The 14,401-nt window shown below is 39.4% G+C and overlaps 1 protein-coding gene across 3 annotated transcripts in view; it reads left to right on the forward strand.

Moving 5' to 3' along the window:
- Nucleotides 1-14,401, forward strand: part of PDHX (pyruvate dehydrogenase complex component X) — a 66,897-nt gene that overhangs the window by 32,400 nt on the left and 20,096 nt on the right. For all 3 annotated transcript variants that reach the window (XM_086613141.1, XM_086613142.1, XM_086613140.1), the window contains 2 exons: nt 5,464-5,647; nt 9,352-9,499. In XM_086613141.1, coding sequence (XP_086469267.1) covers nt 5,464-5,647; nt 9,352-9,499 — 332 coding nt within the window. The remainder of the gene's footprint in view (nt 1-5,463; nt 5,648-9,351; nt 9,500-14,401) is intronic.

The raw sequence follows: 14,401 nt of genomic DNA on the forward strand, positions 1-14,401 counted from the left end.
GCACCCACCAAACATGGTCTCGGGCAAAACATGACTCAGGCTTTCTTAATAAAACAAAACAATTTATTAAGTTACTTAACAAAAGACAAAAGGGAACGAAACCGGTTACTTGAGAGGAGAAAGAGAAAACAAGGCCCGATCTTAAAACAACACCTCCCCACCCCCTATTTTCCTTTCGTTCCTGGCTCTGTCTTCCCCCCAGCGGCGCAGGGAGACAGGGAATGGGGGAGTACAGGTCAGTTCATCCATGTTGTTCACTGCCGCTCCTTTCTTAAAGGAGGAGGAGTCTTTACACCATTTTTCCCTTGCTTCGGTGGATCCCCTACTCACAAAGAAAAAGTCCCCAAACTTTTCCAAAGTAAGTCCTGCCCGCAGGATTGCAATCCTCCCCATGGATCGCACCAGTTCGGGCTTTACCAGTCTCGGCCTCTTAGGGAGCTGCTGCCACTCGCGTCGGCGTGGGTCGTCCCACGGTCTCCAGATGCCTCCACGACCTCGTCGTGCATTCCATGCCCCATTATCAACAGTACCTGGTCACGCATCCCCTGCTCCACGACCTCTCCTGGGCTCAGGCATCTCCTTCCCGACGTGGGTTTCTCCACGGGCCACGAGTGGGTCGCTGCTCCGCCGAGTACACCCTGGCTGCAGGGGGGCCGCCTGCCATCTCACACCGATTTGCAAGGGAAGCCTCAGCTCCAGTACACCTCCTCCTGCTCCATCTTTGCTGACCCGGTCGTTGTGGTTGTTTTCTCTTAGATATTAATCCTCTCTGGGGAAGCTCGGCCCGGTGGGCACCCCGGGGGTGGGGCGCTTACCGAGTCCCCCATGCGGCTCCCCCGGCGCCATCTTGAGCACATGGCGCCGGCCCGGGCCCGAGCGGCCGCTCGGCCGGGAGCCGGGAGCGAGGGCAGCGCCCTCCTGCTCTCTCCTCGCTCCTGAGCAAAAAGCCTTTCCCGCCCCTTTGTCCCAACTTAAATAGGGCAATTCGCAGAGGCGCCGCCTTGGCTCAACCTCCCCCGGGGGGGATGGGACTCAGATCTGGTGGCACAGGGAGCAAATCCCCTCCCCTGCCACCAGAACACCCCCCCCCCACATCAAACTATCACAATGGTGCATTGTCTTCAAGTTAGTGTGTATGTTGTTGGAGATGAGGATTTTGGCAGGAATACTTATTTTTGTTATCAGTAAAATTACTCCTTTTGCCAAATGCTGCCATTCACCTACACAGACCTTGTTAGCTTCCATACAAAGACAGGCAGGTTGGTGTAACTGGGAATTGAACCGAGAGAAGCAGACAGTAGGAGTCTGTGCTTTTTTCAAAACTGTTTTACTCCTGGTCTTCGGCTGAGTTGAGATAAAATAGGAAGTTGAATAGATACAATATCCTATGTAACTGCAAATTATCAGAGATAGTTTTTTCTTAATTATGTAAGTGTGATGGTAGCTTATGATGTGTTACTAGGCTACGGCAGGTGGAAACCCTTTAAGGCTTTGAGCTGCCTAATTAACATTCCCTAGTTGTCATGGAGATGTAGCAAAGATTTTTCTGTAGCTATGAGAATTACCTAACAAAATCTTTTTTCAAAACTGCTTTCTTTGATACAAAAGATTTGACTTAGAAATGTCATTTTAAGATACAAATTATCTGTTTTTTTTTAACCATTCTTTCAAAATGGTGTTAATCTTTCAGACGCCTACGGGCTCTCCTGTTGGGTTCGGTTTGAAATGCAATGTTTGCAGATCTTTGTAGGCAGCTTCTACAGATATTCAGGGAAATATTTCTTTTGCTAACTTGAGATTACTGTTTAAATACATGCCATGCTTTATAGCTGAGTGACTCATGGTCTCTTGTGCAAGTAGGCTGGGGATTGATTCTTTAAGAGAGTGTTGCGAATTCACTTTTCACTTTTAACTCGTGTTTCCTTGTTGAACAGAGCTCATGCTCACCACATCACAACAAACAAAGATAGTGAGTTATATAAGCAAGCAAGATTCTTTTCCCCCAACTTTCTATCTTTAAATTCAATTCACTGTAAAACTTCTAACAGCAACAGGAGGAGCTTTCACTTATTAGCTTTCTCTGTCATAATCTACTCCTAGGTTGATACTTCATTTCTCTTATGTATCTTTGCAAGGCTGAATTATTGTTGGCTCCTTGTTTTTGTTTTATGGAATGGCAGCTTTTTTTTTTTAATTTTTAAGCAACATCCTTTGCTTTCTTCAGAAAGATACTAGCAAATTGATGTATCAGTACAAAGTAACTCACAACTTCGGTCAAAGATTGTACCATATTGCTAGTCATCAGCTCAGACACTATATTTGAGAGAGCTATGTTAAAATTGTTGTTTGTTTAAGACTACTTCTGCCCCTTCTCATCCTACTTACTATTGATCTAGGGATTTATAAATGCAACAATAAAAAGGTGGCAGGGCTAGTTACCAATAATACTTGTGTTTCTCTGTACCCATGTTCCTCTTATCAGTACCTTCCTACCAGCTATCACTGAGTTAGTGTGATTTAGGATCTCAGAGCGGCTCAGTCATTAGCATTTCTGGCTTGCAGACAAGGCACAAAGCACACATGTGGTGCTGGTTTTCCAGAGAGTGATTTCATGTATATGAATTGAGTGCAAAGTTATAGCAAGATCTATGCTGTGTGCAATTTGTTAGCTGCCATTCTGGAGGAATGAGTTCCTTCTATAATGTTGATAGTGCAGTGATTCTGATATCTAGAAATTTCTGATGTGTAACATTCTCTGCTCGCCTTTTTCCTTCTTCCAGGAAATCTTCTAGGAACTGAGTAATCGGATGTTCAGATGAAAGGGGATTGGGACAATTGAGTAACAATAACTGCCATCAGAGGAAGCTAGTGTCAATTTGTGCATCTCTTGTTGCACCATTGGATCCTTAGTGATTTTTAGGAACGTGTATGACCTGTAACTTGCCCATTTCAAGCACAGTATAGTTCGGGCATAAAATACCCCATTTGCTTTCACCATTCTTTGGGTTTTGGCTAACATGAAGTGCAAAGACTATATACTTCGGTAGTAATGGTAAACTGAAGTGTAACAAAGTTGCCAGAATCTGCATACTTCTAATACTAACAGTTTGTTAAGGCATATTATTGTTTAATAAACATTTACCGTGCTCTGGTATCTTCTGGGGAGCAGACTGCTCTCTTTCATATTTGTTACCTCTCTCTCATTTTTCTCCATTAGTATCCTGTGTTGATAAAGATTTATAGAGTAGTTGGAAAGATGTATCCAAGCCTTCCTTTTCCAGTTCTAATAAAATATCTATTTGCCTGACTTGTACTGAACATCTGTTTAATTTGATTTGCCTTGGTGCCTCCTCCAACTCTGCTTATATACAGGCTCACAATCTTCACCTGTGACAGTCATAACATTGCTGTACTTATTTTTCTTAATCAGTTAAATCATGTGGAATTGTTGGGGGGGGAAATTATTTTTACATGTATGTGTAACAAATATTTATATAATATAAACCTACAAATATGTATAAAACAAGATTTGTATGTGTATATTTTTTATATATATTTAGGGCTCATACTCACACGAGTTTCAAAAACTCCTGCATGAAATTTTCTAATCTAAAAATAAGCTCAATTTTGACAATATGTTTTTCACTTAACACACTAAAAGCCACTAAAATTATTAAAACACTTTGACTTGGCTATGATAGGTAGGACCATCTAGTTTTTGTCATTTGCTAATATATGGAAGTAATTTTAATGTATTTCCTTAGCTTTAATAGATATATATATTTAAAAGAAGCTATAAAAGCTTTATTTTATGTATTGTGGAATATAATGAGCAGATGGTCTGTCTTATGAGTGCCAGGTTAATACTCTGAAGTAATTTTTGGCAGCTTCTAATGTGTTAACTAGGAAAGTTGCATTGTGTTATGCAGTTATGTTTTTGTCTCAAATTGTAATGCTAGGGGATGATTTTCATTCAATGAAATCTGATTTGTTTGCTGAAATAGTTGTTATGTTAAATACTAAACTTTTTTTTAAAAGCAAATTTTGGCTAATGTTAATTTGGGAAAACAAGTAACAACTTTATTAATGACAAATTTATATCCTGAGCTCAATCATTTTTTTTATTTGCAAGTCAGCAATCAGTAAAAGAACATACAGAGCTTTTCAGTTTTGAGTTCTTGTTTCTGGAGTGCATTCTTTGTTAAGAAGAACTAAGAACGCGTAATGTTTTTCTGAGATTTTGTCCTTTCTACAAAGATTTAATAACACACCAACTATTGACTCTCACTCAAGAATAGACTCTCACTCAAGCAGAAATCTAACAAAATTAGATAGTTTTGTTGTTTAGTATTTATTAGTATTTAGTTTTGAAGCCATGGTGTAGTTGTAAGTAGCCTGATTTTTACATTTATTTTTAATTTCCCCTGCCAGTTTATGTAATAAACCTTTGTGTACATAAACTTTCGTATACATGCTGTGGTGATGTCTTCATGAAGTGATAGAGATTTATCTAGGGTATATGATACCGAATTCTGTTACCAGATCTGGAGCATAAAGAGAGGAGATCTGATGGATACAAGTCTTCTAGGAAGTCGCTGGTATCGGTGTGGTTACAACTGCAAACCAGAAATTTTACTATAGCTTATTTCCCTTGCAGTTGGCAGTGGTGGTGTAAATGCAGTCTTTTCTGTTGAGCCTCTTAGGTGCTAATCTTTAGCATGCTGCTTCATAAATACAATGCACCTAGGGCAGATGTAGTATTATAGCCTAAAGATGGGAGTTTGCTTATGTCTGTCATACTGTGCCCACAAGAGGAGGTTTTGTGGTGGTAGCTGTATCAGTATAAAGACCCTGGGAGAGTGTTTGTAGAGTAGACGAGGTTCAACCACACCCGGGACTGTTAGATGTTACTCAATTTTTGGCTTTGGTTCTTCAGTGTGATGTTATCTTTCAAATTGCTTATGAGGTATGGACTTGTATGCTATCTGCACCTGTTTGTGCATATTTATGTCAGAAAGGTACAGCAAAATGAATGATAAATGTACTGTGAGCACCAATTAATTACATTAAATTCAAATGATTACAAATACAACAGATGAAAACTTTTATTTGAGACTTTATAGCTTGAGTAAGTGTATTCTGATACTTATTTAAAACGATTGTTAGTGCAATTCACAAATTATTAGTGTTGATGAATGTTATGTTTCTCTAACACAGATGTTCTCTATTACTGCGTATTCAAGCCCTTTTATTCACAGAAGTTAATAAGCATTTACTAAAAAGTTATCACAAAAGAGACACAAAATTTGTATCAGTTAATAGTAATCACTGTCTTAATATTTGAGTTGACAACATAAATGTGAATGCACAGAAGTGGCTAATAAAATAAAGGGAATAGTAACACTTTGTGAGTTTTTGAAATAGTTTCTTTGTTGTCAGTATTTCACTCTGTTTACTCACCAGAGATGCTCTCAAACTTCTACAAGAGAAGCAGAAGGGCAAACCCAGTGAATTGAAACCTGTGGTTTCTCCAGCTCCTCCCCAGCCTACTGCAGTGCCTTCTGCTTCACAAGCGACAGCTGTGACTTCTGCTTATCCAAGGCCAACAGTTCCACCAGTTTCCACACCTGGACAACCTGCTGCACTGGTAACGTTTCTGCTAAGTCCTCAGCATTGCTACAGCTAAGTATTGCCATGGCTAAGCAGTTATATGAGATTTCCAGAACTGGAGAGATGAAGGAAACTAAGGCCACCCGAATGCCAAGCCCAGTCGTGCAGTTTTTACTATATTTGAGTGATTCTAAAGCAGTGTAATTCAAACTGCAGAGCTCTTGAAATTATGGTCTACACATTACTTTGTGTAACTTGCAAACTGAAGCCATGAAAAAATTTACATTGCAGGCAGGACAGTCAGAGAGGCAGCAGTTTTATTTCAGTCCCCAAACAGGAAGATGCCACTAGTTTGGAAATCAACCGTACACCCCTTTCCCTCAATGCCTGCAGGATCAGTATGTCAGTGTGTATTTCCAACTCGCAGAAACTTGAATCCTGATTTATTTTTACTGTACTTCGTTTGTTTTCTTTCCTGCAATATATGTAAATGTCTATTGATGAGTTGTCAAGAAGCAAGGAAGTTAAGGGCTTAGTGGTTACTTTGAAGAATAATTTTGCAAACTCTAGCACTTAAATACAGTTACTATGTTAATTTGAAATGTTAGAAATACCAGAAAATATTTTTTAAAGAAGAAATTCCTGTGCTGAAATGCACATTAGTAGAAATGGAAAAGCTTTTGTGAAAAATAGGGGGGAAAACCTTTCTGGCTTCAGTATCTTTACAGGCTGAAGTTTACAGTGTGCTGACAATTGATAATATTCAGAAAATGCTGTGCTCTTTTGCATTGTACAAAGAACCAAACAAAGCACAGAAAGCTCAAGCTTAGATGCTTTCGCATTACAGAAAAAAATGTTTCTGTGATTGCACCAGATTGTACATACTGCAACTTGTTGTATGTTGAGTACTACTCAGTATGTAGTATACATGCTATAATTTAGGTATAGAAAATAACATTTTACAGAATCACTTATTTTCTAGTCACTGATTCATAGATTCATAGATTTCTAGGTTGGAAAAGACCTTAGAGATCATCGAGTCCAACCATCCCTAATCCCCATTAAACCATATCCTCAAGTAGCTCATCCACCCTATTCTTAAACACATCCAGGGATGGGGACTCAACCACTTCCCTGGGCAGCCTATTCCAGTGGCTGACAACCCTTTCAGAGAAGAAATACTTCCTAACATCCAACCTGAATCTCCCCTGACTAAGCTTATGCCCATTTCCTCTTGTTCTATCTCCCATCACTAATGTAAAGAGCCCTTCCCCTAACTCCCCACCATATTTTCTCAAGTATTTATAGGCCGTAATCAGGTCTCCCCTCAGCCTCCTCTTCTCCAGGCTAAACAGCCCCAACTCCCTCAGCCGCTCCTCATAAGTTTTATTTTCCAGCCCCTTGATCAGTTTAGTCGCCCTTCTTTGGACTCGCTCCAGGAGCTCAATATCTCTCTTAAAGCGAGGGGCCCAAAACTGGACACAATATTCCAGGTGCGGCCTCACCAGTGCCGAGTACAGGGGCAGGATCACCTCCCTGCTCCTGCTGGTCACACTATTCTTGATACACGCCAGTATCCCATTGGCCTTTTTGGCCACCTGGGCACACTGCTGGCTCATATCAAGCCGGTAGTCAACCAACACCCCCAGGTCCTTTTCCACCAGGCAGCTCTCCAGCCACTCCTCCCCGAGCCTATAGCGATGCTTGGGGTTTTTATACCCCAAGTGAAGGACTCTGCACTTGGCCTTATTAAAGCTCATGCCATTGGCCTCAGCCCAACGATCCAGTCTGTTCAAATCCCTCTGAAGGGCCTCCCTACCCTCAAGCAGATCAACACAGCCTCCCAGCTTGGTGTCGTCCGCAAATTTACTGAGGGTACATTCAATCCCCTCATCCAGGTCATTGATAAAGATGTTAAACAGAACTGGACCCAGCACTGAGCCCTGGGGAACCCCACTGGTGACCGGCCTCCAGCCGGATTTAGCCCCATTTACCACCACTCTTTGGGCCCGGCCATCCAGCCAGTTTTTAACCCAAAGGAGGGTGTGCCTATCCAGGCCAGCAGTTACCAGTTTCTCCACCAGAACACTATGAGAAACTGTATCAAAGGCTTTACTGAGGTCCAGGAAAACTACATCCACAGCCCTTCCCTCGTCAACCAGGCGGGTCACCCTGTCATAGAAGGTGATCAGGTTTGATTGGCAAGACCTGCCTTTCATAAACCCATGTTGACTGGGCCTGATCACCCGGTTAACCTGTATGTGCTCATTAATAGCACTCAAGATAACCTGTTCCATGACTTTGCCCGTCACCGAGGGGTGTTTCGAGAGTTTCCCTGAAAGTTGACTTTCTTCTATGAAGAAACTGGGAAAACTTCTACATTGAAACATTACGGAATATATCTGAAAGGAGAGAGAAGAATAACAAAAAAGATACACAGTAAAGCTTGTTTTAAGCAACCACTCAGGGAACTGAAAATGCAGTAGCTTGCTGAGGAAATATTCTGTTATAATTTAAATGGAACGAAGCATATTCCGAGCAATATGCCAGGTGTGGCAGATGAAACGGTGCTTCTATACTGGGAATTAATGCCTGAATTAAACCAAAATTTTAAATATATGAAATAATTAATTAAAATATATAAAGTAATTATATACTGAGAATTAATGCCTAAATATTTGGAAATACTTTCTTTGAAGCAGTATGCTAGAATCATAGAATCACAGAATGGTTAGGGTTGGAAGGGACCTCAAATTGGTCCAAAACCCCTTCCATGGACAGGGACACCCTCCACTACACCAGGTTGCTGAAAGCCTCATCCAACCTGGCGTTGAACACTTCCAGGGATGGGGCAGCCACAATTTCTCTGGGCAACCTGTTCCAGTGCCTCACCACCCTCAGAGTGAAAAATTTCTTTTTTATATCCAATCTAAATCTCCCCTGTTTGAGTTTAAATCCATTGCCCCTTGTCCTATCACTACACGCCCTTGTGAAAAGTCCCTCTCCAGCTTTCTTGTAGGCCCCCTTTAGGTACTGGAAGGCTGCTATAAGATCACCCCGGAGCCTTCTCTTCTCCAGGCTGAACAGCCCCAACTCTCTCAGCCTGTCTCCATAGCAGAGGTGTTCCAGCCCTCGGATCATCTTTGTGGCCTCCTCTGGACCTGCACCAAGAGCTCCATGTCCTTCTTGTGTTGGGGACTCCAGAGCTGAACACAGTATTCCAGGTGGGGTCTCATGAGAGCAGAGCAGAGGGGCAGAATCACCTCCCTCGACCTGCTGGCCATACTTCCTTTGATGCAGCCCAGGATACGGCTGGCTTTCTGGGCTGCCAGTGCACATTGCTGGCTCATGTTGAGCTTCTCATCCACCAGCACTTCCAGGTCCTTTTCCTCAGGGCTGCTCTCAGTCCATTCTCCACCCAGCCTGTACTTGTGCTTGGGATTGCCCCGACCCATGTGCAGTCCCAAGCATAGACTAGTAGGATTAATTCTATACTGTGAAGTGAAACTATCTTTATTCTGTGAAACCTGTTGTGTTGATCCAAGTTAAGTGGAATAGACTGGAATGGTCTTACTTGTATTAATTTCAGTCCTTGGAATGTATCGCTTTTTGTATCTAGGGGATATTTGAATGAACAGGAGTCACTGATGATAACGCATCACTGCTGGAGTCCTGTTTCAGCAAAGGGGAAGTATGTTAAACTCTCTTGATGTTTAATATGCAGCATATGATTTCTTCCAGGGCACATTCACAGAAATTCCAGCTAGCAACATCCGAAGAGTTATTGCTAAGAGATTAACGGAGTCTAAAACTACTATACCTCATGCATATGCTGCTGCTGAGTGTGACATTGATGCCATTTTGAAATTAAGAAAAGAATTGACCAAAGGTTAGTGATTAAACTGATTTATTATAGCATGTGGTACTAATGCATAGTTTGTCTTGTTTACATAATTTTGCCCAGGTGGTGTAGATTTTTGTATAGGCAGAACACTGCATTCAAATAATGTTTTTTTGGTGTTCTGTATGTTGGACTCAAGCTGTAGTTCCCTGTGATCATTGAATTGGGCAACTTACCAAGATACAGGAAGACAGAGGCATTACTTTGCCAACTAACACAACACTCTGTAGACAACTGCAATTTAACACAGGACTGAACTATGCATTCTCCAGTAGGTTTTTGTTTCCTTCCATCCAGATGGAGCAATGTTTAGCTTCTTGGTGGCTAAAATCTGAAATTATTCATGTGAAAGATAATAGGGGAAGCTTCAAATTAAAATACACTTATGCTCTGTTCTTCTACGCACAGTGTTAAATTTTAGTTTTGCTGGCGTCATTGTTGAATTTGCTGGAAAAGGAAAGCTAATGCAGCCTCTCACACTCTGGATGAGAATGGCTTTATCCATGGTGAGGGAAGAAAATGAGTTTTTAAGCACATGTTAGCCAATGCATGGTAAATTCCTCATGAAGGCAAAGTAATGGTATTAATGTGAATGAGGCAGGGTTATCTTTCACTGAAATTTATGTATATGCTTAAAACTATGTTAAGCTGTTGGAATACAAATCTTTCCCACAGAAAGCTGGATAATTTTAAGGTATATATAGAGAGACAAAGAGTTGAATTAAAAGCTATAAATCTTAATATATATATGTGTGTGTAAAATGCCTATTTTCATAATGTCCACTGTGTCTTATTTATACAGAAATGTTTATGTATAAGATTAAGAAATTAAATTTTCCCTTTTGTTTCAACTTGTATTCACTGAAGTGACTGACTTAGAAAAAACTCTTGAAGTTTAAAGTCATAATCAGATTGCTATGTTTTTGCTAAAACTGCTCACGTTTTTGATAAAATCAGCTAAGTGTTCTGTGCAATAGGACGTTTTAATAGTTTCAGAATTAACTATGCTGGCTAGAATCTTCTTTCCCAAATCTCAGTTCAACAAAGTATATATGATATGCGTTTAAAAAAGCGAGGATTTTTCAATAGAACACTGTTCAGGCAAGTACTTCATTTTCATGCAAAATATCACAAAAGTGGTGTTTGCTTAGTGTCTTTGTTTAAGGACTTCTATTTAGTTGGGTAGAAAACCTGAATGAAATTTTTTTATTACTGTAACATCATAATCTTCTTAATTTAAATAAATCTTATTGTATTTAGAAATATTTGGTCAATTTACTGGTTTTAATGTTGTCTACAGGAAGTGGCTCCAGTTTCATAGTTCATGAAGGTATTAAACCAAAACCTGTGGAAACTGTAGGAAAGCATTGTTTTATATTAGGTCAGTTCTTTCAATTGCCTGCAGTTACTAGCATTTTTCCTCTGCTTTTTTTTTTTTTTCAATAATTTGGTAGCTGGTTTAATATTCTGTAAAAAGGACACCAACACAGTGCAATCTGTTTATAAATACCAGTGTCAGAAATATGTAAAAAAAAATTGTATGTTTTGACTCAGAAATATTGAAGCTGAGGAAAAATTTATTTTGTAATGTAATGTTTCTTTTTTCCATCACACTTATGAGGCTCATTTCCGTTAAATACTCATCTTGAACAAGAATTTAAAGGATTGTAATGAAATAGTATCAGAGAGAACTGTTGAATAGTGGCACTACAAGACTGTATTTTTCTTGGCAAGGTTATATCTCTGTCACCAATCTGGTAAGTTGTGTTAAAAATGGATGGATGAATGAATTCACTCCTTTCTCAGTCACATCTTCCATCTTCACTTATCTCCTGAGCTACTTGCAGAGGTTATAGATTTTTGGAGATACTTTTCTTCACAGAAAAGCTGGATTAAACAGTTGAAAGCCTGTGCTGCATGTTTCTGCCTCTAGTATCTTCATTCCCTCTGATGCCAAAACTTAGAATCATAGAATCGTAGAATCATAGAATGGGTTGGGTTGGAAGGGACCTCAAAGATCATCTAGTTCCAACCCCCCTGCCGTGGGCAGGGACACCCTCCACTACATCAGGTTGCTCAAAGCCTCATCCAGCGTGGCCTTGAACACTTCCAGGGATGGGAGGGCATCTACAACATCTCTGGGTAACCTGTTCCAGTGCCTCACCACCCTCTGAGTGAAAATGTCTTCCTTATATCTAATCTAAATCTCCCTTCTTTCAGTTTAAAGCCATTGCCCCTTGTCCTATCACTACATGTCCTTGTAAAAAGTCCCTCTCCAGCTTTTCCATAGGCCCCCTTTAGGTACTGGAAGGCTGCAATAAGATCACCCCAGAGCCTTCTCTTCTCCAGGCTGAACAACCCAACTCTCTCAGCCTGTCTTCATTGCAGAAGTGACTTCACCCCAATAACTCAAGTTATTTTGAGCTGTCTCAGTCCACTTCTACATTTTTGCATCAAACCTGTAAAACAACTATACAAGCACTATTGAGGCGATCTTGCAAAGTAGGAAACAGTAGCCGAGGGGAAGTGAGACAGGCCTGAGTGGGGGCAATACCTGCCTTCAATTTCCTGCTTGTCCCTGGAGCTCTAACTAATTCTAATACATTGAGAAATGAGGTTCAGCTGCAGCTGGACAGGAAGAGTAGTCTTCTCAGAAAATCCATGGTTTTAAGGCAGCACTGGATAAATTAGTTGAGATAATGTAGTATGATTGACCACAATGTCTGTAAGTGATTCTTCTGGTCTTAAGTTTCTATAAAATGTGGAATGTTCTTCACAAAGAAGAATATTTATTTCTAATGTCTGAGGTTAGCAGTGTTGTTTATTGAATTGGCAATATCTTATCTCTACCTAAAATTACATGACATCTGTTGCGTTTTATCTGCAGGAGATCGGTTGAGATCAGATGATGTCTGTTTTATCAATTGCAGCTGAACTAATCAGGCGTAGATTTTTAAAAATAATTTTCATTCTTTTGGAGGAGAGATCCCTTTTCAAATCAAATTGGGAAATCAAATTTATCACTTTTTCTTTTGGTAGGTTTAGTTAATTATGCGGTGGAAGAATCATGTATTTGTTTACAAAACTTGACTTTTGAATATCTACAAAGCTTGGATACTATTCCAGGCACACAGATTAATCTTTGCCACTTTATAAGTTTGATTTTCATTCACCATTCATTCCATAATATGAAATCTCATTTTCCACACTCTTCAGGCTATATGAGCAAGTAGTGAAGTTCTATTTGCTGAAGAAGACATCCACGCATACACCTCATAGCCTGATACGAAATCTGTTAGAGGAGCCAGTTAGAGGAGTCTGAGCACTAGTCAAGAAAACTGGCCCCAAATCACAAGGATTGTTAGGCTGTAGAAAGAGAAATTGTTAATCGTCAGTTATTGCACATTCATTCAACTTGAGTCATAGCTTTTTACTGAACAGTTTTTTTAGAGGCTGCATATGATAGTAATACTAAGGAAAAATCAACCATTTAGAATTCTAAATTGCCTTCAGCATTTATGTTAGTTTTGAGACTTTAGTTATCATCAATCAGTTATTACTTTCAAAGCAAAATATAGTAATGACTTTGAAAAGTCATGAAAGAGTAAAAGGACCTTTTTACATTAAAGTTTTCTAGGTACTAAGTAGGGCTATGTTTAACAAAACTTTTAAAAGGATAAAGAACCTAATTCAAGCTGACAAGGCAGAGAGCTTGAAAGATTGACAGGGAAGGAAATATGAGTTGTTACAACATATTGCTGTATGTTTGAAGGCTGCATTTCTTGGAAATAGGAATGAGGAGGAAATAAGACTAAAGGAAAAAAAAGGTGTAAGCTCAGAGAGCTTTCTATGTGTAGTTCTGGAGTTGGGAGAGTGAATTTGATGGGTCCCACAGTCAGTTTTTGAGGTCTGTTAAATTAAAGCCTGGAAACAATATGTATCACGTGTTTGGGTTTTTTTACATCAGGTTTTTTCTTTGATACATAATTGGAAATACAGTATTTTAATATGATTTGTAAAAATAAAACTTTTTTTTCATTTGAAGCTTTACTGGTAATTGAAATAAATTAAAGCGAATCTGAAGGAAAACATGATGGTTTCACAGAAATGAGTCCAAATAGTGTTTCAGGTGAGCTTTTGAACTTGAAATGTATTTGAGCATCCTAGAGGTAGAAGATTGAGTTTGGAGTGATGTCAAATAAGAGAAGAAAGGAAGATGGTGGTTGATTTTTAATTTTTTTTTTCTAGCTAGCAATGAGAAATAAGAAAAAAGTTTGCAGTTTTTGAATATACGTCCTGATGTCACATCCTTTTTCAGTTCTTGAAAGAAAAGAACTGGATGCTGAACTTTGGAAAATGAATGGGTGTGAATATTTCATTGATAAGGCACTTCTACAAATGCTAAGAGAAGTAAGAGTTGACATTTCTCTGTGTCCTGAGGAGATATACATTTTTGTGTGCCTTAGATATAATGTGTTCATTGCACAATGTGCATTAAATAATTTCTCTGTAATAAATAATTTGGTAGAGAGCAAAATATGGTTTTCTGTCACTCAGGAGACAACTGTCAATTTTAAGTCAATGAAATGTAGACTCCAAAGTCACATAAATACTTCTGCCCAGTGACATATTGTGAATTGATAGTCTTAAAGTAGTATTTATATTACTGTAGCTTTGAGTGATGATCCACAATTAGTTGAGGTAAATTATGATGAAATCTTTCAGTGATTTGACCAAAACGTTCTTGGTGCTGTTTACCTGTCTTTTGTTTTGATGATACGTTTTTCACAAGTTAACGTCAAAGACATTTTATGGTGTTGATATTTTCTTTAAAAAGGAGTAGGTCATAAGAAAGGAAGCAAAAAATTGTCTTAGGAATGCTCTCTTGGT

The sequence above is a fragment of the Tauraco erythrolophus genome, chromosome 6 (assembly GCF_009769465.1).
Source record: "Tauraco erythrolophus isolate bTauEry1 chromosome 6, bTauEry1.pri, whole genome shotgun sequence".
NCBI lineage: Eukaryota > Metazoa > Chordata > Aves > Musophagiformes > Musophagidae > Tauraco > Tauraco erythrolophus.